Source organism: Athene cunicularia (assembly GCF_003259725.1).
Source record: "Athene cunicularia isolate RWA chromosome 5 unlocalized genomic scaffold, athCun1 chr5_part1, whole genome shotgun sequence".
NCBI lineage: Eukaryota > Metazoa > Chordata > Aves > Strigiformes > Strigidae > Athene > Athene cunicularia.
In genome coordinates, this window is record NW_020799101.1 from 37,766,618 (window position 1) to 37,791,593 (window position 24,976).

At 45.8% G+C, this 24,976-nt stretch overlaps 1 protein-coding gene across 5 annotated transcripts in view; it reads right to left on the reverse strand.

Moving 5' to 3' along the window:
- The window catches only part of SLC8A3 (solute carrier family 8 member A3), a 113,811-nt gene that overhangs the window by 72,719 nt on the left and 16,116 nt on the right, over nt 1-24,976 (reverse strand). For 4 of the 5 annotated variants that reach the window (XM_026849578.1, XM_026849577.1, XM_026849574.1 and 1 more), the window contains one exon: nt 18,626-20,437. In XM_026849578.1, coding sequence (XP_026705379.1) covers nt 18,626-20,391 — 1,766 coding nt within the window. In that variant the 5' untranslated portion in view covers nt 20,392-20,437. The remainder of the gene's footprint in view (nt 1-18,625; nt 20,438-24,976) is intronic. The other variant, XM_026849579.1, reaches the window with a different exon arrangement.

The window sequence follows — 24,976 nt, forward strand, 5'->3', positions numbered from 1 at the left end:
CGGTGAATGGCATAACACACAGCCATTGACTTGGAAAGGAATTTTTGCCTAAAAGGCTTAGAGCAACTGCTTTCAGCCTGCCATTTTGATGGCAGTCAGTGGACTGCTCCTGAGGGATTCACGAAAGGTTACTGTGAAAAATGATCGCTATACACTATAAAGCAAAGTCAGGTGTTTCTAAAGGGGCTCATATATCCCCCTTGAATATTTTGAAGGTGCCAAAAATTGAGAAGGGCTGACAAACCCCTGTACATGGGACAAACTCCTTATTTTACTTTGCCTGGTTTACAGCAGCGTAACTCTTAATGTGAAGGGAGCATCTTCTGATGTATACCAGGTGTCTGGTAAAAATTATGAGAGAATTAGGCATAGGTAAATTCAGCTGCATGTGGCAGGATCAGCATAACTAAACTGGTGAGAGTACAGCAGACTGCAAAAATCCAACAGGATGTTTCATATATGAAGCTCTGCATGTAGAAGACACAGAACATTTGATTATCAGATAAACAGTTTGTAACTGTGTAATTAAATATCATTTTCTAACTATACGCACTGGGGGCAGAATTAATGTTCTGCTTGGCATTATTGACTTCTAGGACTTAATCATGCAAATGGAACATTCTCTTAACGAGATTTTTTAAAATAGCCTCTCTCGGGTTTAAGTGGAGAATGCAAGAGAAGAAAGGTGGTGCTCTGTCCCAGGGGAGGATTTTGCACAAAAACACCCTCCGTTGGATGTGCCACATGCTCACCCTGTGCAGCTGCACTCAGGAGCCACAGGACAGAGGTGCACCCCTGCAGATCTCCTTGGAGAGCATCCTACCCCAGCTTCCACTTCAGGCAGCCTGCACAGGTGTGGGTTACTGGGGTACAGCGTAGCCACGCTCAGCTCCACACAGATTACTACAGAACAAAAGTCATGTGGAAAGGAAGACTAAGGAGAAGCAAAGAAGTGTTCACGAACATCTGTATCAGGAACTTAGCTGTGCCCAAAGTCTCCATTTTGGGCACTTCCCACAGCTGAACGCAGTTCAGCAACCACTAGTGCAGAACAAAGCTATGTTCCCTGCCTGATGCCAAAAGTGCCATCAAATGTCTGTCCTGCTTACACGTACTGAACATTAAACACCATTTAGCTGGGCCCAGCAATGTCCCAATTTGCCACTAATGGTGCTGCATCAGGGTGCAGCACTCCATGCTCTGCATAGATAACTAGTGATGGCAGGAGGTAACTTGGCCCTGCACAGCATCAAGTCTACTTCAGGAAAGAGCAGAAGGGAACATGATGATCTGCCCTCTGTATTTCCGCTCCCGGTGAGCAGGAATTTAGGGAACATCTGCATCCCAGGCTGTATCCACCACAGCATGCTCAACACAAGGGGCTGTGTGAGAGACTGCCCTTTCTAATCTCTTAAAACTCACTTACCAGAAGTGACACCAACATTATGTATGATGTTCCTCAGCTTTTCTTACATTTGCATTACTTGCCAATTCTGGCTCCCTTCTCCAAGGGCTTCTAAAGCATATGAAGCAGAGGTGCACTTGGAGGCAAAACCACAAGTGAATTGTGAATGAAGGAGAGGAGATAAAAGATGCAATATAGGAGTATGCACAGAGAAAAAGAGGCGGGGGGGGGGGAAGAATATGAAACTGTCTGGCTTCTTTCAAGAAGAATGAAGGCTTGGTCCTATTCCCAACTGCACAAGCCCCTATTGTTCAATGAAGAATCAGTATTCAAACAGTGAGCACAGTCAGCCCCACTGTACAATACCCAGTTGTTCTCCATCCTCCCAGGGCATGTTTGATGAATTCAGTCAATGCTGCTAACCTTAGGCTGGAGTGTGGGTGGCTCTGTCACCGGATGGCACAGCTTACACAGGGCCAGTGCCAAAACCACTAATTTCAACACTGATCTCTTACAGCATTGGTCTGATAGCACAACTTGCTGCCATGCCAATACCCAGCATCAGAACGTCCCCTCTGAGATTTGCAGGCTGCAATTAGCAGGTGAATGTGCCACTTTCCTTGGGGCTGGTGGAAGCACCTCAGTTCCTATTGATTGCCAATCAATAGCTGCTTCCCATCTCTCCCTCTCAGTTTCTGCAGTAGCAAGTGTTAGTAATCAAATAAGAGTGGCAGGCTGATAAGATCCTGTTATCAGTGCACCAGCAAAATGGGATTCTAGATCTAATCTCCCATGTCACATTTCCAACCCTGATCACTGAGATTTAACCCCTCTGATGACTGAAGTACATGGCCACAGCTGCTTGCGAGAAAATTTCCCAATCTCCAAACAGGCCAAGAAAAGCAACCAAACAACCAAATCCCTGCTCCCACTGAAACCCAGGGAAAGCAGGAACAACTGCAGGAAAGGCTCCTAATGGTAGGGATTACTGTTTACTGCATCTTCTCATTGCTTCCTATTGTGCTTCCAAGTCACTGCAAGAAACAAAAATGCCAAGCAGCCAAAAGGGTCTGAACTGCCCTTTTATTCCATTTTTCACAAAGAAACACTACCAAAAAATTTGGTTCCCAAAGAATATTTCACAGAATCTTCTTCTGGGCCTGTGAAATCTCCACACCTTCTCAGCTAGGAAAACACAGTCCTTCCACTCCATAGGGAACAAATATTTCAGTGCTTACTTGCACCCCAGTCCTGGCATACCTTGGTTAAAATCTCATGTAAGTAGTCCAATTTCATGGCTATTTACTGACATGTCTTCATGGCACATGGCCATCTAGAGACACCTGGATTGTCTGAGAAGGGAAGCTCTAAATAAGCTGCCATGACTGAAATGGCTTCTGCTCCTCCAAATGACATGGAAGTAACTTTGCCAGCAAAACAGCAAATACCAGCAAAGAGATGGTTTGCGCAACTCCACCCACTCTAACTGCAGGAGTCTTTCTATCACATGTAAGAGGTTTGAGAGCTCAGGCCCTCAGAGGACTACTCTGTTTATAATTGAATGCTAACAGAAAAAAGAAGGAGAAATTCAACCACACAACAGGGTTGAAAGACATGCAGGCTGGCTGTTGTGTTACTCCTCATGAAATACATATCTGAGATGTCAAGAAGATGGTGCTCCTTCCCTCCTTATCATTAGCACTTTTTTTGACTATTATTTCTGGAACATCTCTCCTGATTTTTCTCCCCTTCTGCCAAATCTCTGCCAATTCTGCTACAATGCTGGTGTCTGGAAGAGAAACCTGCTCTGAGGTCACTACTGCTGGACCCCAGCTAGTTTCACACAATGGCATAGCTTGGGGGCGCTTGTTTCTGCCCCCACAACCCCAGAGTGCACCAGACTTTAAATTTAAACACTAGCTGAAGGTCAAAGTGACAGATCACCAGGACAGTATGTTACTGCACGTCCTCAGCCATTTCCAGCAATGAAGAACACCTGCATACAGAAAATATACAACACATTGCAAATACACACCACATGTAGCCATCATGCAAAGGGATATCCTCTAACAATGTCCAGAGGGTTCAGCAAGGAGGACACTTGCTGGACTGGGATATAAGCTTCTACTGCAGGGATGTGCTCTCCCTGGGAGCTGTGTCTAGTAACCAATACCTCAGCTGGTCAGTATCTAAGGGCACTCACCTGTTTCAGATGGGAAAATGACAAAATGAATTTTCTACCCAATGTCCATCAGCTTTGCCTGGGCATTCTCCACAGAAGGGGAGAAGGTGGGCATCCCTGGGAGACCCTCTCTTGATACCCCAGCAAGGGCCAGAGCTGCTCTCACCTTTTACAGGGACTAAACCTCTGCCTACAAAATCCCAAGTCAGTAGCAGTGATTTATTGGGTTAATATTTAAGATGTGCTATGCTGCTGACTCACATTCGCAGGGACCATCATGTCTGCGCAGCCTCACAGGGCCCACCCTGGGCAGCAACAGCCCTTAAGACAGTAACACCATGGGGGCATATAACTGTGTGTGAGCATAACTTCTGGGGATCAGTTACAGAAGGGCGCTTAGAAATTTGTGGCTGAACGTCAGCATCGCGTAGGTGTCCAGCACTGTGGTTTCTCTACTGTGTTGCTGATATTGATCCTCCTTATATAGTTCACAGATTGCTGGCTAATTATATGTCACTGATAAATCAATGCACTGCTTCAATCCTGATTTGGTTTAAACTGCACAAACTGAGCAGTTTTTCCCTGCAGCACAGCTCCTTCCCTGCAGAGCCACTCCCAGCCAGCTGGCCCCCAGCCTGCACCAGGGCAGCAGCCGACCCCATCCCACACACTGGATCTGCATTTCTCTTGCCCAGCTTTCCAAGGCCCCAGTTGGCCCATTTCTGCTGCACGCTGAGGCCTGTCCAGTCAGCAACCCACACTCTAGTGTACCAACCTTCCCCTTGGACCGTGGTACCCATGGGCTCACTGGGGTAGGGCTGTATGTCACCCCATCATCCCTGGCATGGATAAAGATGCTAAACTGTTAAGGCCTGATGTCAACTCCTCAAGGTTGTGACTAGGAACTAGCTACCCATTAAACCTCAAAGCACTGACCACTACCTTTTCAGCCTGACTGACTAAACAGCTTTTTAATACATCCTGTAGTCACCTATCAAGGCCGCATCTTCCCAGACTGGCTATAACGATGTTATGGGACAACACATCAAAAATCAAAAGCCAAGGTAAATGACACCCACTGCTCCCTCCACAGACACTGACTCAGGTATCTCATCACAGAAAGCAATCGGGTTAGTCAGGCATGAACTGTTACAGTAAACTCATGCTGACTGTTCCCAGTCACCTTCCTGCACCTAGAAATAGCACAGTCTAACATATATCCACTCCAAGTTGGTTGTCCTTCACTGTAAAAAAAGCTTTTCCTTGTAGGTTCTCAGCCTGGTCAAGGCTAAAATTAATTTAGAGTTGCTAAGGGACCCTAATGGTCTCTGGAGAGAGGCTTGGGTGAGCAAGGGCTTATTGCACAAGTTGAGATGGGCATGTACCCATGTCACACACCCTTACATCAACTAACCATCAGGCTGTGAGCAGGTCCATGCCACCTTTCTGTATGGGTCTTCAGTCTCCAAAATTCAGAGATACTCACCAGGGCCTGGGAGCAGGTCCTTACTGGGGACAGTACAGGCAGCATGAGTGGAGGAGACAGTGACAACACTTGCCCACGAGACAGGTGATGTGCATGTGACAGAGGGGACTGCACGCCCAGTTGTTGCAAACAGGTAAAAACAGATTAATATTTCCACAGCTGCTAAGGGGTTAGCAAGAGGTTGATGCTTTAAATGGCAGAGCTCTGGTGAGACACCACAGCCCTGCAGGAGCCTTGCAGCGATAGCTGACATTCAGATCCAATCGGGCTCCTTGGAGAGGGCTGTGGGAGCCTGGGGTGGCAGGGGCAGCAGTGCTACGGCATGACATAAAGCCCACCAACCTACCTGTTTCCAAAGACGACCAACATTCCCCATCTGGGCACAGCAACTGAAGCCTCTCAGAGGTGACCCTGGACAGGCCACCCCAGGGAGGATTTGTTCCCAGTGCCTGGTGCTACTCAGCAGCCATACAGGAAGGCAGGCTGCGATTTCTGCAGCTGTGCTCTTGCTGAAGAAAAGCATCCATTTTGAGTCCGTGCATCCCAGCTGTGCCAGCCACCCTGCTCTCCAGAGCCTACATTTTCAAGCACACACCACACACGCTCTGATCACCCTTCCACCGCTGAAGGATGCTCAGTGCCCAGGCGCTCACACCTCAGTCACCACACACTCCCCAAGAACGGCACAGCCCTCCGCATGGGACAGGCACACTGCTGCCAACCGTGCCAGCCCCAAACCTGCCCAACACAGGCATCTCCCTGCCCTCATCACCCCCTGCCCTACAGTACCTCACAGGACTAGAGGCTGCCAAACACAGTGTGCCTACAGGCACTTGCTTTTGCTTGTTAGATAAAGTGATCCTCCTGCCCAATTTGTAGAGCAATTCGGGATCCCTCACGTGAAAGGAGAAAGATAGATGCAAAATACCTTTAATTGCTATGTGAAACTGACTGAGGTAACCAAACAACGTTACCTCAATATTCCTCAGGCACTCTCCAGGCTCTGTCTACAGGAGGTCAGATAACTTTGGGCATGCTACTGTCCCACTGCCTTGTTACAGAAAAAGCATGTAACTGTTTCTAAAGCCAGATGAGACATGAGCCAGATGGTACAAGAGGTTTCCAGGGACCAGAAAACCAGTATGTTGCTCCACAACAATTTCCCTGTGCAAATGCAGGTGAGCAGTGAGAATTACTCCAGAGCTGTGGTGAAAATACAACCCTAACTCAGGCAGGGAGGAGTCTGCTACAACCATCTGCCTAAGTCTCTCTCCTGCTCTCAGCAAAGATGCAGTGCTTGAGAGCCACCAGGATTTACATGATAACTCAACATTTTCTTTCATGCCAAATCTCTGGCTTTGCTGCAATGTTTGAAGTTGGGGATCATTATTACAGATACCTAGATGCCAAGAGGGAAGATGGTGAGCATAGAGAAGAACACTGCTTTTCTCTTTGCTCCAAGACATACTCAATTAAAGGCAGTGCTGCCTGAAAAAGATAAGATTGTTTCCCAGTGTCACCTGAAACTTACTGGCAATTGGTAGCAGTAGTAGGTAGGCTCCAAGGTGCTATATTTCTTGGGTGGAGGTGAAGCAGAGGCAGAATAGAGACAGCAGGAGGGAAAGAACAGGAACCTCCAAGACATCCCCACTGACTGAGAGGTCCTGGTTGAAGTACTGGCCTTGCAGCAAGAATATGAGCCCCAGCCCCTGATTAGGGGAGAAGACCAAGGCCCCACTGTTCACAGCAAATAACTCTCATCCTTTCCTTTTCCTCATTCCCACCACACTGCTCTCTATCTGCCCTTCTTCAGATAGTAAGCAATTAGCATAGCAATTCACAGCTAAACTCCTTCAAGCCCTGGACGTACCCACCAGGGCCCTGCTGGACAGTGGTTCCTCATGTAATTGTAACCAGGGAGAGAACAATGCCATTTAAACACACCTCTGCTCCACCTTTGGTGATTCACTCCCAAAATGCCGATCATGGACATGCATTGGGATTCAGCTTTCAAGGTGAGAAAAACATTCTCCTGCCTCCTAAAGAGCAAACTTTGCTTGTCTGCTGCCTCTTGTCACCTCTCAAAGGTCCCTTCCCTATCTTCTTCCCTGCTTCCATCTCGTATTCCAGAGGTGTCCAGCTCACTCAGAGCTCTAGGATTTAAGGGCAAAAAGACACTTTGGGCTGACAGCCAGCAACACAATGGCACTCACAGCAAGTACAATCTTGTGACAGGTAGATGGATTTATTTGCATGGGTGGATGAACTTTCTGGGAGAGCAGTCTGAAGCCGTTGAACTACAGGAGGGCTGGGGGCAGTGCAGTCTCAGCACTGTATTGTCAGACCTGTACATACTAGGAGTATTCTTTGACCATGAGGCAGCTAATGCTGTTTCCCAGCAGACTTCTACTGTGGAGAAGGAAATTCTTCCACATGATTTCTATAGGTACTCAAAAATCACTCCAAGGCCCCACCCTGCCCTCCCTCCTCAGTTTTCTGCAGATTGATTTAAGCCAATGCCTCTGGTGAGAGTTAATTGGAATTACAGTATCCTGTGGAAGTCTCCTACATGGTGAAGTTCGGTGTTCCTCACCTCTAGTCTTAAATTGTTTCAGACACTGTGATGCTGCAGTTCACACTAGAGGCAGCTGCGTTTCAACTGTCACTGCAGTTAGTTCTCTGCCCAGAACATCCCAGCTTATATCAAAATTTTACAGGGTATCAGGAGGGTAGGACACTGCCTATTGTGGAGCTCAAGCCCTTCAGCACACTGTATCATAGGCTATTACTACCCAACAAGGGGCAGAAAGACAAGTTTAAAGGGTTAAATATATAAAGCTTCCCATCCTTCAAAATTCCCAGGAAGCTTCAGAGAGGATGGTGAGGGTGGAGGTGAGCAGCCCTGGTTGAAGTGGTCCGAGGGCTGGGAAGAGGGATGCAGGGGCAGCGATGCTCACGTGCTGCTAACAGGTTTATTCCGCTGGCAGGGATTCCCTTCAGAAACATTTGGGTAAGTGCTGTACACCGCCGAGTTCAATCTGCACTAAGCAGATTAGTTCCTTACCGGTGAAAGGTTCTGGGCAGCAGCAGAGAGTTGCTCACCATGTGATATGAGGGGGCTGTCATTACGTTTCATAGATATGATATAATTATATGCTCCCTGGAGGGTACTTCTAATTGAATTATAGGGTGTCTCACAAGTATTCTGGGCAGCAGTTCGAGGAAGCTCTCACCGCCCAGAACAAGATAGAGATACCCTTTAATTCCATTAGATGTACCCTCCAGGGAGCAGGCCGTTACTCTATGAAGCAATTCACTTAAAATCATTTCCCCCCAAAATTAGAAGGGAGGTACCCTTAGCAGAAGTTTGTGTTGCTGCGTACTTCTTTGGGCCTCTCCTCCACAAGCTCACAGGCCTGTGAAACTCCCTTGCATGCCACCCGGCACAGCCCTGCATGGAAAGGGAGAAATCCCTCACTGAGGGCAGTAGCCATCCCCTGCCCAGGGGGCTGCTGGGCTCCATTTCCAGCATGGAACCAGGAGACATAGCACCACAAAGGGTCACATGCCAAACTAGATGTACAAGGGAGTCTCAGCCTCCTTAGAAAAAGGCCCTGAGAAACAGTGCCTAAACCCAGGACACTAATAGTCCCAGGCCAAGCCAAACAGGGGCTTCAATCATTACAGCACATGCTGGTGAAGTTCCCCCCTTCAGCCTGCCCATCCATTTGTCCTGCCTTCAAACACCTACCCTGATCCCTCAGAGACAGCCAGAGCAACCCCTGGACAAGGCTGTTTTCTCCCCTGAGGCTGGCCATGCTTCCATCACTTGGGCATCCAAACCTAGGCTCCTGGGAGCATATTTCAGCCCTTGGATTCTGCTCTCCATTTTAGACCACACTCATTCAGATTTCCTCTTGAACCAGACCTTCCCAGAGGAGCTGCAGCACCAGGATTGCAAAGCCAACTCTGTGTGCCAGCACAGCCAGCCTACGAGCAGTGCACCAGGGACTGGTACCCCTAAACTGCTCTGCACCATGGCACCTCACCTCCTCAGGCTCCCCACTGGTCAGAAGTACTGTACAGGAACATATATGGGACCTACTGCTCCCACAGAGCTCAGATAAGAAAAAAACCCACCTGTCCACTTACTGATGTTCTCCCAGCACCAAAGGCTTTGCTCTTTACTCTCCCCTCCAGGGCCTGTGCACCAAGGAAACTGCCATGCCCTTCTCTCCTGCTCCACCACTGCTGTCTACAACTTACTGTCAAGTCAGGGGAGATGTCACATCTGCTATGCCTTTTCCTGCTTCTATACACCATACAAAGGATGGAATAATCAGGCCCCTGAGGCTTTTTTCCTTTGTCACCTCAAGGGAAAGCCAGCACCAGCTGCCCACCACAAAGTCTAATGACCTACTGAAGCTGCTATCAGCTCTGACTCCCACAGGCCACGTCTAGCACTGCTCCACTTGTCAGGCCACAAAAAGAGCAAGAAAAACAATCATGCCAAGAACTTGCTAATTATAGAAAATTAAGACTTTCCAATAGGACAGGCACCACGATTGCTGCTGAGATGAAGCACACACAGCTCCTTACACTTCCACAGTGCTACCGCCTCACACACCAGCAGTAGCCAAGCATCTGACATGCTCCACCCTGCTACAGCTTTCAGGTATTGCTCTGCAGGATACAGCTGATGTACCCCTAGAAGCCTGACTGCTAGGCAAGCAGTAACTGCTCATACATAGTTCACTGTGCTTTTGCATTATTCGCAGCTCTGCCCACCCCCAGTGGTGTCATCTAACAGGACACATCTGTGAAAAACTGCCAATTCACATGTTCCCTCTCCTTAACCTACTACAGGAGGAGACAACTAGCGTGAGCTTTCAAAGCTAACCACAATCCACCCCAAAATAAAGCAGCATCTCTGTCTTAGAAAACAGTCAGTGCTTAGTCCTGCACAGTCAATACACTGGTCCTGGCTCATCCTTCCTAAACAGAATCATGGTCCAGTTGTCTTTAAGAGAGGTGGAGATAGCAGTGTTACTGAAAAACTCTCAAGCAGATGGGGTCCAGGAGAGACCAATCCACAAGGGAAGACAGGTAAAACAGAGATAAGCAGAGCAGAATTGCTACATTAAACATTGATAGCTTTATCATGGTTTTTTTTTTTCCTCTCTAAAGGATAGAAGCAGACCATTGCGGTGCTCAGATGGTGGTTTTTATGAGGGTAGGACCTGTTTGGCTTGTTTATCTCACAGCAAGAAACACAGAGGCACAAAACGATGCATTTCACTTTAACAACATACTTTTACATGGAGCACTAAAGAGATGCAGCAGCTGATAAACCATCTACAACACACTCAGCACAACAGCCACAGGACAGGCAGAAGCAATCACTCCCAGAAACTGTTTGGAGAGATGGAGGAGAGAGAGAAAAGGCCTCTTTCCTCCCCAGCACCTAAAAACACTGAAGGAGATCACCACCACCTAACAGCAGAACCAGGAGATTGGAGCCATGGCTTTTGCTTACATGGGGTAGAACATCAAGTCCTGACCTCTTTAATACCCAGAAGGGCTGCACGCTAATGCCTGGAAGGAGAGCAGCAGGACATAGTGGAGGATTTGATGTCCAGAGGAGGGTTTCCAGGTACTGCTGTCCAGCTCCGGGGCTGCACCACATTCCACATGAGGCTGTTCAGACTTCGAGGCAGGTGGGCAGATATCCCTGTCAGCCTCCTAAGGACAGGTCCTGCAGATGCTGGCAGGAAGAACGGGTCCTGTCTGATATTCAGACTTTCACCTCACTGCCCTTCCAGCAGAGCCCAGCCCGCCAAGCAGCCAGGGCCTGCTCAACACCAGGACTGCCTGCAGCAGTACACGCTGGCACCCAGGCAGAGAGCTGAGGAGCCTCATCTGTCAACAGCCCATCTGCTAGGACAGCTGTAAATATGTACCAGTCCACGTTCCTCCCAGCTTTAAATCTGCTGTTTTCACTGAAGCTAAACAGAGGATGAACTTGGTCCCCAGTGCTTCTATCAGCTAGCATAGCAAATTCTCTTATCGCCCTTTATCCTGATATGAGGTAAATAAGAAACAAGCCACACTACTAGCAACAGGTAAATCATCTCTTGGAACAGCTGCCACCTTCCACCAGGATCAGCTGCTTCTATTTAGCCACAAAAGTAAGTGTGCTGGAGGACCTCTAGCTAGGGATACTTTAGACTCTGCTGTTCTCTTCATTTAGATAAGGATAAGCCCATATTTAACTCCAAAACTTTGCTGGCACTCTGATCTGTTAGAAGGCACAGACACATTACAATGACGCTGTAAGTAACTTTCCCATTGTGGGTTAAAAAACCCTCAGCTTGTAGTGATATATGGTTTATCAAGCCTTGCTGCCAGCATCTCTTCTTATCCCTTGAAGCCGTATCATTCAAACTGTGCCTTCGCCTCCTTCTTATAGATGGAAAACAAATATGACCTGTGCATAAAGGGCATGATGTCCAAGGCACTTATTGATAAAAATACTCCACACAGTAATGTACAAGTCCGTATGAGTAAAGGAGGAGCTCACCAAAGCTACAGTAGACTTGTTTTTAATCTTGGAATCCTTCTGGTCTGTTTGTTTTTAAATACAAAACCTGGTTGTGTCATTTGGCAGAGATAATTTCCCTGTGTTTGCTCTAAAGTAGCAATATCACTGCTGTCTGATACCTCCCAGAAGATCCTTTCCAAGGGTCTGCTACTTCAGGAACCCATGAGCTTCCCAGGGGCTTTTCTGCTGCTAGATCAGAGCACACATCAGCTCTGAAGAGATGATCTCTACCACGTGCCTCTTCTGAGCTGGGATCCCAGGCCTCCCCTGTTTAATGCTGTCCCAAACTCATAGAAATGCCTCCTTTGATGGGCAAGAAGTCAGTCTCTAGACAGGATGTCCTTTGTCCTTTTTTATGGACAGATGACAAATATGTACCCCTGACACCTGCCAACAAGACTATCTGGGAAGGTAAAGGTCAACTCAGGGCTTCTCTTCTTCCCAGGATGGTGCCATGGTCTCACATTTCTGCAGGCTGATTTAACATACACTCCAGGAACAGTCCCCTGACACCTCACGCTAATTCCCTGCAGGTCACACCGCCAAGACCTCACCGTGGGACTACAGCAGAAACCCAGAGCATGGCATATGTTAAATTAGAAACTGGTACTGTTAAGAACACTAACATGAGAATTTCACAGCAAGAAGCAAATACACAGCAAGAAGCCTTTCACCACTGGCAACATAGTGGGGGAAAGGTGTTTGGTTTGGGTTTGTTGTTTCGTTTGGGTTTGGTTTTTTTTTTTTTTAACTGGAGGACAGCTGCTGTTTTCCCTTAATCAAAATTAAAATAGGTATCAAAAACTTCTAATTAACGTGAAGGCATAGGAAGAGAAACCCAGAAGGATCTTACCCACTGATGGAAACAAACTGGAAAAGAGTTTGGAGGATTCAGTCTCCAGCTCGATTTCAAGAAGGCTCTAATGGGAAGGAAGCATGTCCTGAGAGAATAAAACTGTCAGCCTCACACAGCAAATTCTCATTGCCTGCAGTCCCACTGATTACTCTTCATTTTTGAAGGCTGTTCTCCTCAGAGTCCAGAGCCTTAGGATCAGTGTGTGGTGTATGACAGCTGTTGAACAACAGTTCAGACTAGATTACTAGATTAATTAATTTTGTTATGACCTCAGTCATTAATTGGAGTCATCACCAAGGTCTTGCAAATGTAGCACACCTCCATGTCTTGTGACCAAAATTTAATTTAGGAAAATGAGCATCCCAAACCACAGTTACTGTTGACAGCTTGGGGGGATAGTGAAATCACAGCTGCTGCCTATACCTGTACCGGTGTGATTTGCTGGGGAGAGGTCAGTGAATCTGCATAAATTCACTGTGGTCCTGAGTAAAAGGAAATTACAAGCTTGATGTACACAGACATTCTTCTGGATAGAGCACAGGCTAGCCATTCAGGGAGATCGGTTTTATTCCTGTCTTTGATCTGCTGGGTAATCCAGAGGGAAGGGAATTCACTTTATCTGTATTTTTTCCCTTGTCTGCAAAATGGGAGTAGCGTCCTTCCATCTTTTTTGCAAAGTGCTATAAGAACTACTGAAGAAACACCATGCAAAATAGTTAAATATCATTAAGAGCATTCCCCTCAAAATGCCACAGCCATGACTGCGTAGGTTATCAAATTATAAAATTAAGTTGACAGTTTCCTCAAGCGCTGAATGGCAAAAGGGAAGGACAATTAATTACACCAAACCTCAGTATGACATCCTTCAACCCGTAAACCACCACTCACCTTCCTCCACTATCACCTTCACCAGATCTACTGGGGGAAACTAACAGCCACCGTGGCAGGACCATAAGCAAGGGGTTAGGGCCCATTGAGGTGTCCAAGTATGGGTGGACAGGAGAGGGAAAGGAGGAGGAAGGAATACTGACCTTCCCACCAAATAAGGGTGGCACAACACACAGGAGAGAGGGCGGTAGCAGTAGCACATGGCAGCTGCCAGAGGCAGTTGGTAACCAGCACCAACCTGACCCAGACAGGACCACCTCCGGCACAGATCTGCCTTCCTGTGCATACATACATGAACACCCCTGGCCAAAAATGCCCGAAGCCTCCAACAGGAAGAAGTGCATGTGACTTTTCACTACTCATGTCACAGCAGCACTTTGGCTGACCAGCCCCACCTAGCTAAGCCCACACTGAGACAGCCCAAGGCTCAGGGTGACTCTGTGGAGCAGGCACAGCTATGCACACAGCAGCCTGGGGGCTTCTCTAGGGAGAAGCAGACAAGAAGAGACAACATGCAATTTACACAAAGTCCTCCCCTAAAGGTGAAAATAAAAAAAACACAAACCAAAACTCACTACTTATCAAGGCAGGCTTAATGTTTGTCTCCAGCAGTCTCTACAAATGGAGGAGGCAGCACTTCTGTTCTTGAGAGCTCTGCCTAACACATGCATAGAAAAGTGACTGTGGGTTTCCATGTTACCGAAGTTTGGCCGTGCTGACTTTGCAGGCCATTTAATACCAGTCTGACATCATGGCATCTCTCAACACCCTGTTCCTTCCTGAGCCACAGGCCATATTTGAGAACTATGGACTCAGGGCAGATGGCTACTCTTCTAGCAGACTTCAGCACCTGCAGGTAACTGAGCAATCAGCAATAAACACAAGTAACAGAGTAGAACTCTTGGCCTAAACCTTAACTCAGTATAGCTGCTGCAAGTGACATGGCCACAGCAGAACTTGTCACTTTATCTCCTAGCTGTCATATCAGTTACACAAGTTACCAGTAGGTATCTTCCCAAACTCTCCAAAGCAAGACCTAGACAGATTTTCATATGAATTTAAACAGTTTTAAACAGAGGAAACTATTTAAACAGAGAAAATTTAAATTAAATTTAATGACTTCCTGGGAGTTCCTTATATTATGCAAAAAGAAAATCCCTTAAAACCCAATTCATTTTTTGCTGCTGGCTCTTAATGATTTCTTTATTGCATGGACATGATAAAGCAGCTGGGTCAATCATTATTCTACACTTTCATACCTCCAAGAGCCTAACATTTATTTCCATATCATTTAATAGAAAAGCATTCCATCACCTTGCAAAAAAAAGAATATCTGGAGTTTTGGACTTGACTTTTTGAGTTTCCTTTTAGTCAACAAGAGAGCTAGGATTCTGCTCCAGCTGCTGAGGTCATATGCAACCCTCACTGGAGCAGGAGTTCAGAAATAACAAATGCATTGAAAAAAAGAAGCAGCATAATCTAATATTGGAGACCTGATCAATTCCCTTCTCAACAGATAACAGCATTGAAGATTATATGGCTTGATTTATAGCTATCCAACACCCACACACATCCATACACACACACTGCATGAGACCATATTTCAGTAATGCCAGCATTGTTTCAAGCCTCTTCATCTCAGCCTGCTTTCTCTTGTGCTCCCAAAAGTGAGTAAGGAAACTTTGACCGTGTTAGTCTAGAAAGAATCACTGAGGCAGTAAGCAAGACCCGGTGGCAGGATCCCTTTCCCTCTCATTCTGTAACGTTTGCATCAACTCATCTTTTTTTAGTCCCACATATTTTAGGGAAAGCCTCTTAAAAACAACCCTGAAATAGTTTATTCCATGTTGTTATATTTAAGTGAAGATGACTTCTCTGTTTAGTTTTCAGGGAAAAGCGCTTATCCTTAGCCCTAGGGATTTGGTAGATGGCAGCACCTCTCCTATAGTTTAATCTCAAGGATGCTGCGTAATCCAGTGCCCCTCAGATTAATCTAGCCATTGCTACACTTAAGGAGGCTGACATACAAACTACTTACAGATTGCCTGCTGCTGCAGAATGCAAACTGAAGTTTTTTTACTCATGTGTCAGAGAACAAGCTGAGAGCATGAACTGAAGCTTTTACTCTCCTCCAGTTTACACCAATCAGTGCTTCTTTGCAGCTGCAGTTCTGCAGATCTTTAGCATACATGCACAGCCACAGCAAAACTTGGCACTGTCTTAGTGTTTGCAAGATGCTGTTATTTCCTTCCTCTGCGAGTCAAAAATGCTTTCAAAGAGACTCCATGAGGAGAATGGCAAGGTTAAACAGTGAGGTAGGCAGGACTTCATCCATGAGCAGCTCCTACACCAGCATGGAAACTAGAGCCCAAGTTTCACCTTTCCTTAAGCAAGGGCTCAATCACTAGGCTGAAGTGGGGAAGCACGTAACTTCCCACTGCTTTCTGACCACCCATCCTTTGCAGTGTCTGCTGACTAGCTTAGCCTTCCTGCTTTTTCCTCGGTTCTGCACCAGATTTTGTGGACCCTCAGTCCTCCCTTCAGCACACATGGGATGTCAGTACTTCATGGTGGGTCTCCCTTGGGGGCAAGGCATTTAAGAGACAGAGCCTCAATCATTCAGCCACACAACTCTCTAGCTATCAGGTGACCCAGTGTCTTCATACAGCCTTGTACAAAGCGATACTATGAGCAGTCAACTCATACACTGTCCTCTGGCTCAGCAAAACTGTCCCAAACACCCTATTCCACCCATCTTCCCAAACTGAGCTGACCAAAACTGGATAGTGTTGGAATAGTAGCATTATGGCTCTAAACTCTCAATTCAGACCTGAGTCACCTCAAATTTGTTCGGAGCCCAAATATTTGGTCAAAATTATTCTTCTGCATTCAAATTTAGAAAGCAAAAAAAGGTAGAAGAGATTAAACTCACCCATTACTGCTTCCAGTTTTCTACCTGCACCTCAGAGAAGAACTGGCAAAGCACAGCAACTTGCCTGAGTTCACTGAATTTAAATGCCAAAGGCTGATTACTGAAAACTACCTTCACATGTTTCCAGCCCAAAACTCCATTCCCAGAAGACCTGGTGATTTAAAATGAAACCTGGGAGTGAATAAAGGCAGCCTGCTGGTTAACATGATCTCCTTCCTTGTTAGGCTTATTAATTTGATTAAGTGCTATGTTGAGCCAGTTACACCACTTCTAGCTTCAAAAGAAATTAATCTCTGCTAGCCACATAGTCTCTATGGCCACTGTAGCTAGCAGGCTTTGTTCCCAGCAGTTTTCTGACAGAGAAGTGCAAGTCACATTAATGTATTAGATGTGGGCACAGTTTTAGGTACACTGCAAACATCTCATCTGTGCTCCATGGCAACTTCTCTGGGACACAAACCACAGCATTAAGCAACCTACACATATTTGTTGTTTTCTGCACTGCTTTCATTTTCATTAGAGTATGTCCCACAAGGATGCACATTGTCCTGCTGAATGTGATCAGTTTTAACCCAAGTGAAGCAACTATGTGGGTATGCTCTGACCTTCTGACACACTTTCAAAAGACAAAAAGAAGTCTTCCATCATCTGGAAGATAAAAGAGACAGGGTACGGTTTGGAGTAATACGTCTCATGGGCTTATGCTCTGGTACCCCAGACCTGCTGGCCTTTCACTCATGGGCCATCTTCAAGCAAGAACAGTCTCCTTTCTTCAAAATCTGGATGAAACAAGGTAGTACGCATTATATTTTAGGTAGTCTACTCACAGGAGACTATAACCATGCATCTGACATTCTTCTTCATTTTCGCTAGACAAACCAGCTTGTGGCTCCATTAAGGAGACTAACCTGTATGGCCCATCTCCCTGAAAAGGCCACATGAGGACAATTGATCCTCTTCCATCTCTGATAGTGGCTGAAGCCAGCCAACCAGGGGCTTTCTCTTCCTTTAATAGAAAGAACATGTACTTATAATCAAGCATCAGGATTGTGGATATTATCTGGATTAAATGGTTTAGTGGGCTAAGGCAGAAGGTGCTATTGAATTAGGGCATCCCTACTCCATAGCGTTTAATATATTAACATCCTCTCTCGTACTGTATTGAGAGGCTTGGTACAGAGATTTCCTTTCTCTGATGGCAGTTGCAAGTCTGCACAATTCTTCCTTTGATGGCTCAAGTGATTAGGTGTTAACAAGAGGAACCTAGGCACTTAACACTAGAGAGTTTTAGCACCAGGCTCACACCCCTCTCCCTCTCTCTACTCAGCTAAGGGATTTTTCTCATTCCTCACTAATGTTAACAGCAGGTACTTAGAGCAATTAGACATTATCGCCTTTCTGGTCTTTATTACTTCCTAGCTTCCTATCAGCTACTTTGTACGCAATAAAAGAGCTGAATTAACAGGAGTGGTGCAGACTATTCCGCTTCCCTTCTTTATTCTGTATGAAAACACTGGGTCATGGAGACACATGGACAGGCTGCGAGCTGCACTGCTTTAGACCATTATTGCCAATTGCCATGGCATTTTACAAGGGGAAAAACCACAGGTAGTAAAAGAAACAGACATACGGAGATCATAGAGAAGGTGATGCGGGGAATATGGGTAGACCATAGGGACATAAAGGCCGGAAGGATTTCACAAGTCCAGCAGAACAGCTTGCAGCTGTGCCTATGCTGTGAATTAGCTGCCACACGGACCTGTAAGTTGCGTAGGGACACAGGTATGATATGCTACTCCTGTGAAAATAAAGCCCCATGTCTACTGAGCAGCTCTTGCTTGCCTGGGAATAACTGTTGTAAACTTTTCATCTAGGGATGGTAATAAACTCCTGTGTGCTCAGTCTGGTGTTCAAAAAGAGGCTTTCCCATATTTTCCCAGCCAGGTAAAAGTTCATCCTTTTTCTTCTGTCTCTACCTTAACTTGTTAACCCTTAGTTTTAGTACAGGACCTCAGAGATTTATATATTTTCCTCCTATCCCCCTTCCCCCCCAGTATTTATAAGCTTCACTTTGCCATTCCCGAGAGGGAAGGGACAAGAGCTTTGAGCTCTTAAATCCTGCTGTCGGTTCTTGCCTGAAAGAGGTAAGTAGGGAAACTGATGGAAAGCTGAGGAAAGGAGCCTGTCCCTTGTCAGCATTCACCTGTAATGGATGCAAAATGTGGGGTTAAACACCAAAACTAGACCCAGGAACAGAAACGAATAGGGTACTTACACTGTTTCATCATTCTTGAACTCCAGCTCCCCGTAAGTGTCTTCAAAGTCTTCTCCACCTCCTTTTGCTGTTCCTTCTACTGTTCTAAATGGCACTATGACTGTACCCCGAGCACCTGATGTCCTTAGGACTTTGACTTCCATCACACCAATGCTCTCACTGACATGTATAACATCACACTCAAATGTGAAGATGCCAGCATGGTCATCATCCAGTATAGTCACTGTGGCCACACAAGGAGAAGCCAAGATGGCCTTTGGGTATGGGGAGTTACTGAGCTCTGGAGGTTCCTCGCTCTCCACCACACGGATGTTACTGAGCCGCACAAAGAAATGCTCATCTTCCTCAAAGATGTCATCATCAATAATTCCCACTGAGAATTCCTTCTGGGTCTCCCCTGATTTCAAGACAACAGTCCCCTCTGTGAACTCATAGTCGGCACCAGCATTGGCAGAGCCATCCTCTGTTTTATAGTCTACATAGATTGTCTTGGACACATCCCCTCCTTTCCGCACCACCGTCAAGAGAACGGCACCACAATTCTCAAGACACTGGTAGGAGCACGGGTCAAAATAAATTTTGGAGATGAATTCCTCAGGTTCATCTGGCCGCACCTCGTGCAAGCTGGTGCTCTTCTTGGCTTGCTCAGCTGCATGCTTCTTCAGGATATTGCCAGCTCCCGTCATCATTCTGGTAGCTTGAATGCGATAAAAGGCTCTGCTCTTTTGCTGATGAGACAAGGCATAGTAGTTAGCCATCTCTACCAGCTGGTCCAAGTCCTTTTCTGGGTGCTTTTGCTTCAGGTCCTTAAGGATCCGGATCATCTCTTTGCGAGATTCATCCACCTCCTTCCCCTCCACAGTTACTAAGTTTCCATCTAGAAAGTGAGAGTTCATCATCTTGCCATCCATCTCAATTCCCTTGGGGTGATCACCTTCAGATTCTATGATAATGCCCCTGTGCTTGTCAGTACGGTACTTTTTGTGCATATACTTATAGAAAAGCAGACGTCTATCTGCTATCCAAGCCAGAAGGACGCAAAGTGGAAAGAAGAAAAGTGTGAGCAGACCTTCCCAGACCTGAACCACACCTGGAGAGAAGACAGCGAGGATCATGTACAACCAGATGTAAGCAAAGATGCTCCATGCAGCTGTGACAAAGAAAACCCTCAGGTGTTTTATCTTTCTGGTTTCCCCATCAGGGATCACATAGACACAGATGGCAATGATGATAAACATATTGAATGCAGCGCTGCCAACAATTGTAGACGGCCCCAGGTCTCCAGCTATGAATCCATGTCCACACACTTCTATCAGAGACAGAAGGATCTCAGGAGCAGAAGAGCCCAGAGCCATGAGGGTCAAGTTGGAAACAGTTTCATTCCAAATCCGAATGGTGGTTGTTGTGGTCTCTCCATTGGGTTTCTTAATTGTGATTTCTTTCTCTTGCGATGTAATGACCTCTATAGATGCCATGAAACGATCTGCAATGATGGAGACTCCAAGGAACATGTAGATCAGTGCTACAAAGTACACGATAACACGGGCAATTTTGTCCCCAAGGGATGGGTTTTCTGGGTACCATATTGGCAGGATAACACCTTCCTTGCAGTCAAAAGATCCTGAACACGAGCTGTTTTGTACTGAACTGGTTGAGTCTCCCGTCAGGCCAGCATCCACCTGCAAACCATGCAAAAACAGCACAAAAGTAACCAGCCCAAAATGGAGGAAGGCCGAGGTGACAGGCTGCAAGCTTAACCACGCCATACACAAGATGCAACTTCCACTGTGTAGATCCAAAAAGGCCGAGAACCTGAAACAAACAAAACAGAGAGGGGGGAGGGAAGCATGAGAGAAAAGGAAGATGCAACATTTACCCAAACGCACTTCAGTATCTCACCACTGAAGAGTACTGGTAGAGATGCATGGGTTGTCTCTCTGTCACTTTGAAGAAGGTATTTAGCAGGGACTCTAACAAACTGCAGCATTTACATGCCCAGCAGATGAAGATCAATTGCTAGAAAAGTAACTCAGAGGAAAAGTGTATATATATATAATAGCCCACTCTTGACCTACAACACATGCAATAGGAGTACTGAGTGCTCAGCTGCCACTCACCTAATGATGCCATGGTGTTCCGCAGCACATAGCACTTCAATTTAGCACAAGAAAGCAAATTTAAAGGCTCCCCTGTCTCATCACCCAGGGGATAAGACAAGTCAAGGAATCATTAGCAACACAAGAAGCACCATTTAAGGCCAGTGAACAATCTCCAAATGAAGTCTATTTGTAGGACATAATTCAATTATGAATTATGGAGTACCATAGTGGTCAAACGATCCCCCACAGCCAGCCCCTCTTAATAGGTTGCAGTCTCCAGGAGTGTCCTAGGGCTCCCCTAAGCTTCTGAGGCACAGGGTCTCCACGTTGGGAGGTAAAGATATCAGCCCAGAAATAGGGCAGAGACTCCTGTGCTTGGCAAAGCACCAAAGGCCATTTTTCACTAGCCTTTCCATTGTGATCTGGACAATCACATTTTACATCGACAATCCCACTTTTAAATGGTCAAAGAAACCTACAAAACCACCACAGTTAGAAAAAGCTGTGCTCATGAACCCAGAATATAGAGTAAAATGTATGTACCCACCAACATTGCATCCCTAAGAAATTGATATATTTTTAAATACCCTCTAAAATTAAAGTAATCTCTAACCCAAAATACCATGCAAAATAAAAGAGCTGATCAATTGCTCAATAATGCCTTCTGTTACTTATGGACTACATTGCTGTAAGGCTTGCACACCACTTAAAATTGGACTCTGAACCTTTCACATTATCAGGGATCACACTATTCTCCTTCCTTTATAACAGGCCTCAGGAAGAATTTGGTCTCAGGCTTAGCTGACAAATCATGTTTGTGAGTACAGACACAGCCAAGTATCTCACAGGAAACATCAAACTTAATAGCGACATTATCTACAGCACTTGGAAGGTTCAAGAGCCTTAACTCCTACTAACTTTCATTGAGGTTTGTACTGCCAGATCAGTAGGGCTGGGATTCATTTCCCCTACTGTAACTAAATCTTGGGCTGTAAATCAAATGAAGTAATTTCGGCTCCCTTTGTAGTCAGAGGAGAGACAGTCACTTCCAGGGGATGACCCTTCCTATCCCACCCTGTTCTGACCCAAAAGATGTATTTAAGACACACATCTCCAGAAGAGATTTTGTCCCTTCCCATCTCGCTCCATGGTCTCGAGAGGGTGCCCAAACAGCCAGTTCAGCACAGATGCCTAACCTTCAGATGGCAGCAGTTCAAAAAGATTGAGTGGCCCCCAAACACTTGAGGAAGTCCCTCCCCTCTCCCTTGCACTGTAAATATTCCAGGCAATATTTTAATGCTATCAGCATTAATAAATGCATGTTGAATGGCTATTTTATCATCATGTTTTGTCGCTCGCCTCTTTCCAAAAGCGGGTGCAATCTTCCTGATATCAACAAAAATGTTTTCAACTTTCAGATAAAAATCTATAAAGACAAGCAAAACAGGAAGGAAAGCATGAACAAGGACTGCAAATGAACAAAACCGCTCCTGACAAAGCACAGCAGAGGCGAGATAATTGATTATGCAGTATCAGGATCACAAATCCATATCTGACACTGTTGATATGAAAAAAACAATACAATTCTTCATGCTACCTGGACTAATTCAGAAGATCAAGATCCTGCCACATTAGCCTACTTACCTTCTCTCTCCAATGCCTACTTCTCTGCCTGCCTACCCTAGTCCTGGTGTCTGACTGAGTCTCTGGGGATCAGAGGCACCTCAGCCCCAGTGAGGGCTGTTAGCCAGCCCAGCCCTAGCCCCAGCCTTGAAGTCTTTCCCTCATAGTTCAGGGCAACAGGGAGGACTGAGCTACCCAGCAGCACACATAACTTGGGTTCAGTTTGACACTCCCGTTTCACCTTCCCTCCCGCTCTGCATGGTATTTTACCAGATTTCTGCAGGATGTTGGGAAATCCCTGAGAAAGGGCCAGTGAACATGTGCAGAGTGACTGAGCAGCAAGCCCAACATCTCTGGGCTGCAAGGTGGAATAAAGATGACACACTCCAGGTGCCTCTGACTCAAGGTGCACACAGGGACCAACTGCACAAGCACAGCAGCTCCAAAGACACCCCAGGCACATCAGATTATCCTTTGTCATACTGCACTTGCTGGCAGGTATTCACCAACCTCTTGACACTTCCAGCTCTCACCTCCTACTTAACTGTACAGCAGCCAGGACGTGCTCTGTCTTCCAAGATCAGCCATGTAGAAATGGCTGACAGAAAGACAGGAGTAATTTCAAAAACATCTATATGACTCAAGAACCTAAATTTGGTTTCAAAAATTACTTAAGAGTCTAAGTATCACTTAAATTCAGAGCCTTGTCTAGGAATAGTACAATGACTAAACTGCCCTCTGAAATAAATCACTGCTACCACCAACCTCCCTCTCCGTGGGACAACCACCTTCTGTAATTATCTGTCTACCTTCTCTAATGCCGTGATGGTTTCTATCGCTAGCCATTCCTCAATACACTCCAGGACCTTGCCAGTCCTTCTCAAATTTTTAATTTGATTTTAAGCAGAGGGTAATTTTACTATTAGTCCTCAAACTAATCATATATTATTTCAAAAACAACCTCTACCAGGGTAGCCTCTGTTTAGGTGTTAGGACCTCCGAAGTCAGGCTATGGGTTGTAGACTAAAATCCCAGAATTCATGAATACTTTTCTTCACTAGCTTTCACTTGCTTTGACAAAACGTTTTAATGTTAAGTGGAGGTCACAGTCATTTTCTAACATGATACAATAATGACCTAATCCTGTAATTCTTTGACACAGATAAAGCGCCCCAGTGGGATCAACAGGAACTTTGCCCATAGACACACTGTCTAATAAGATCTTAATATGTGTTCATTAACATGAAAAGCATTAACCTAACCAATCTGAAAAACACAGTGAAGCATTCTTACTGTCATTCCCCTCCTTGGGAACTACTGCAAAAAACAACATAGAATAAAACTACTAAATTTTAAAACTGCTCCTAATAAAACATTGGGGTACCAGTTTTAACATTCAGGTGACAGAGGACAGAAGAGTTAAAACTGACTCTGTAGCTCTAGATCAGCAAGGTTGCTTATATAAGGCATAAGTTTTCCCTAAGATATATCTACTAAACTCAGTCCAGAAATCACTGGAGGGGATCTACATAGCTCTGGCCTGCCCAGAGTGAAGTAGACACATTCCCCTACCTCTCCTCTAAGCAGCAGCATTGATCTCAGCAGGGGTAAGTGTGGCAAGAGCCACCCTTCAGTGCAAGTCCTGCTCTGAGGACCAAGCCTCCAGGTGGGCTTGCAGCACAGCCCTAAGTCACTGCTAGTCACCCAGGAGGCACCATGGCGTCACTCCTCCAACGCCAGTGCAACAAAACACATCCCCATCTGATGCAGACAGGTGTCATTCCAGCAGCATCACTGCCCTGGCCCTGCAGGATGCAACAGGAGGCTGCAGCAACAGTGGAAAGTCAGTTAGCATTGGGTGATCGTCAGCTTCATATCATGCGGATCACAATTTCCGCTACCTCTTTGCTATCAGACATCATTTTCTCCCACAGGTCTCTGCCCTGCTATTGCTATCACACTGAATACATGTACATAAGGGCACTGGTAGTGGGGGGACCAGGTATCTGTTAGGATAAGTTCAAAGCATTCAATCAGTGGAAAAGAGAGACAAAATGCTGTAAGCATCACTGCGCCAGAATGAGCTAGCATTCAATATCAAGGATCTGGGAAGATGCATAATATTTATTTTAGCAGGGGGAACTCCTTCCGCAAGAGTTGACAATGGCCATGTGATCCATAAATCCATAAACAGAACCCATAAATAAAAATATTGGTTCTTAAAATGCTTCTGGAGACAGTCCAGAAGGTAGCATGGGCCACACTTGTCACAATTAAGCCTGCAACAGAAAATTACTTTCAGACAACTATCCAGCTCCTTACATCTTTTATAATAGCTGAGTTTCGGAAGACTGATGGTTTGTCTGCTGTGGACCTATAGTAAGATAGAAAGCTCTGAAGGATACATTGATCCCTTAGAGTTTAGCTTTTTGTATACAGCTGCTCACATGACTCTAAAGGCAAGGATATTTTCACAAGGAAGCATTCACAACAAGAAATCAAATCAAGAGGCAACATAACACAGTGATGGCTGCTAACACATAACCTCCAGTGCCCAAGATCACTGCTCAGTAAATACAAAACCAAAGGCAAACCTCTAAGTCCCTACTAATTTGTTATTTAGGCAAAA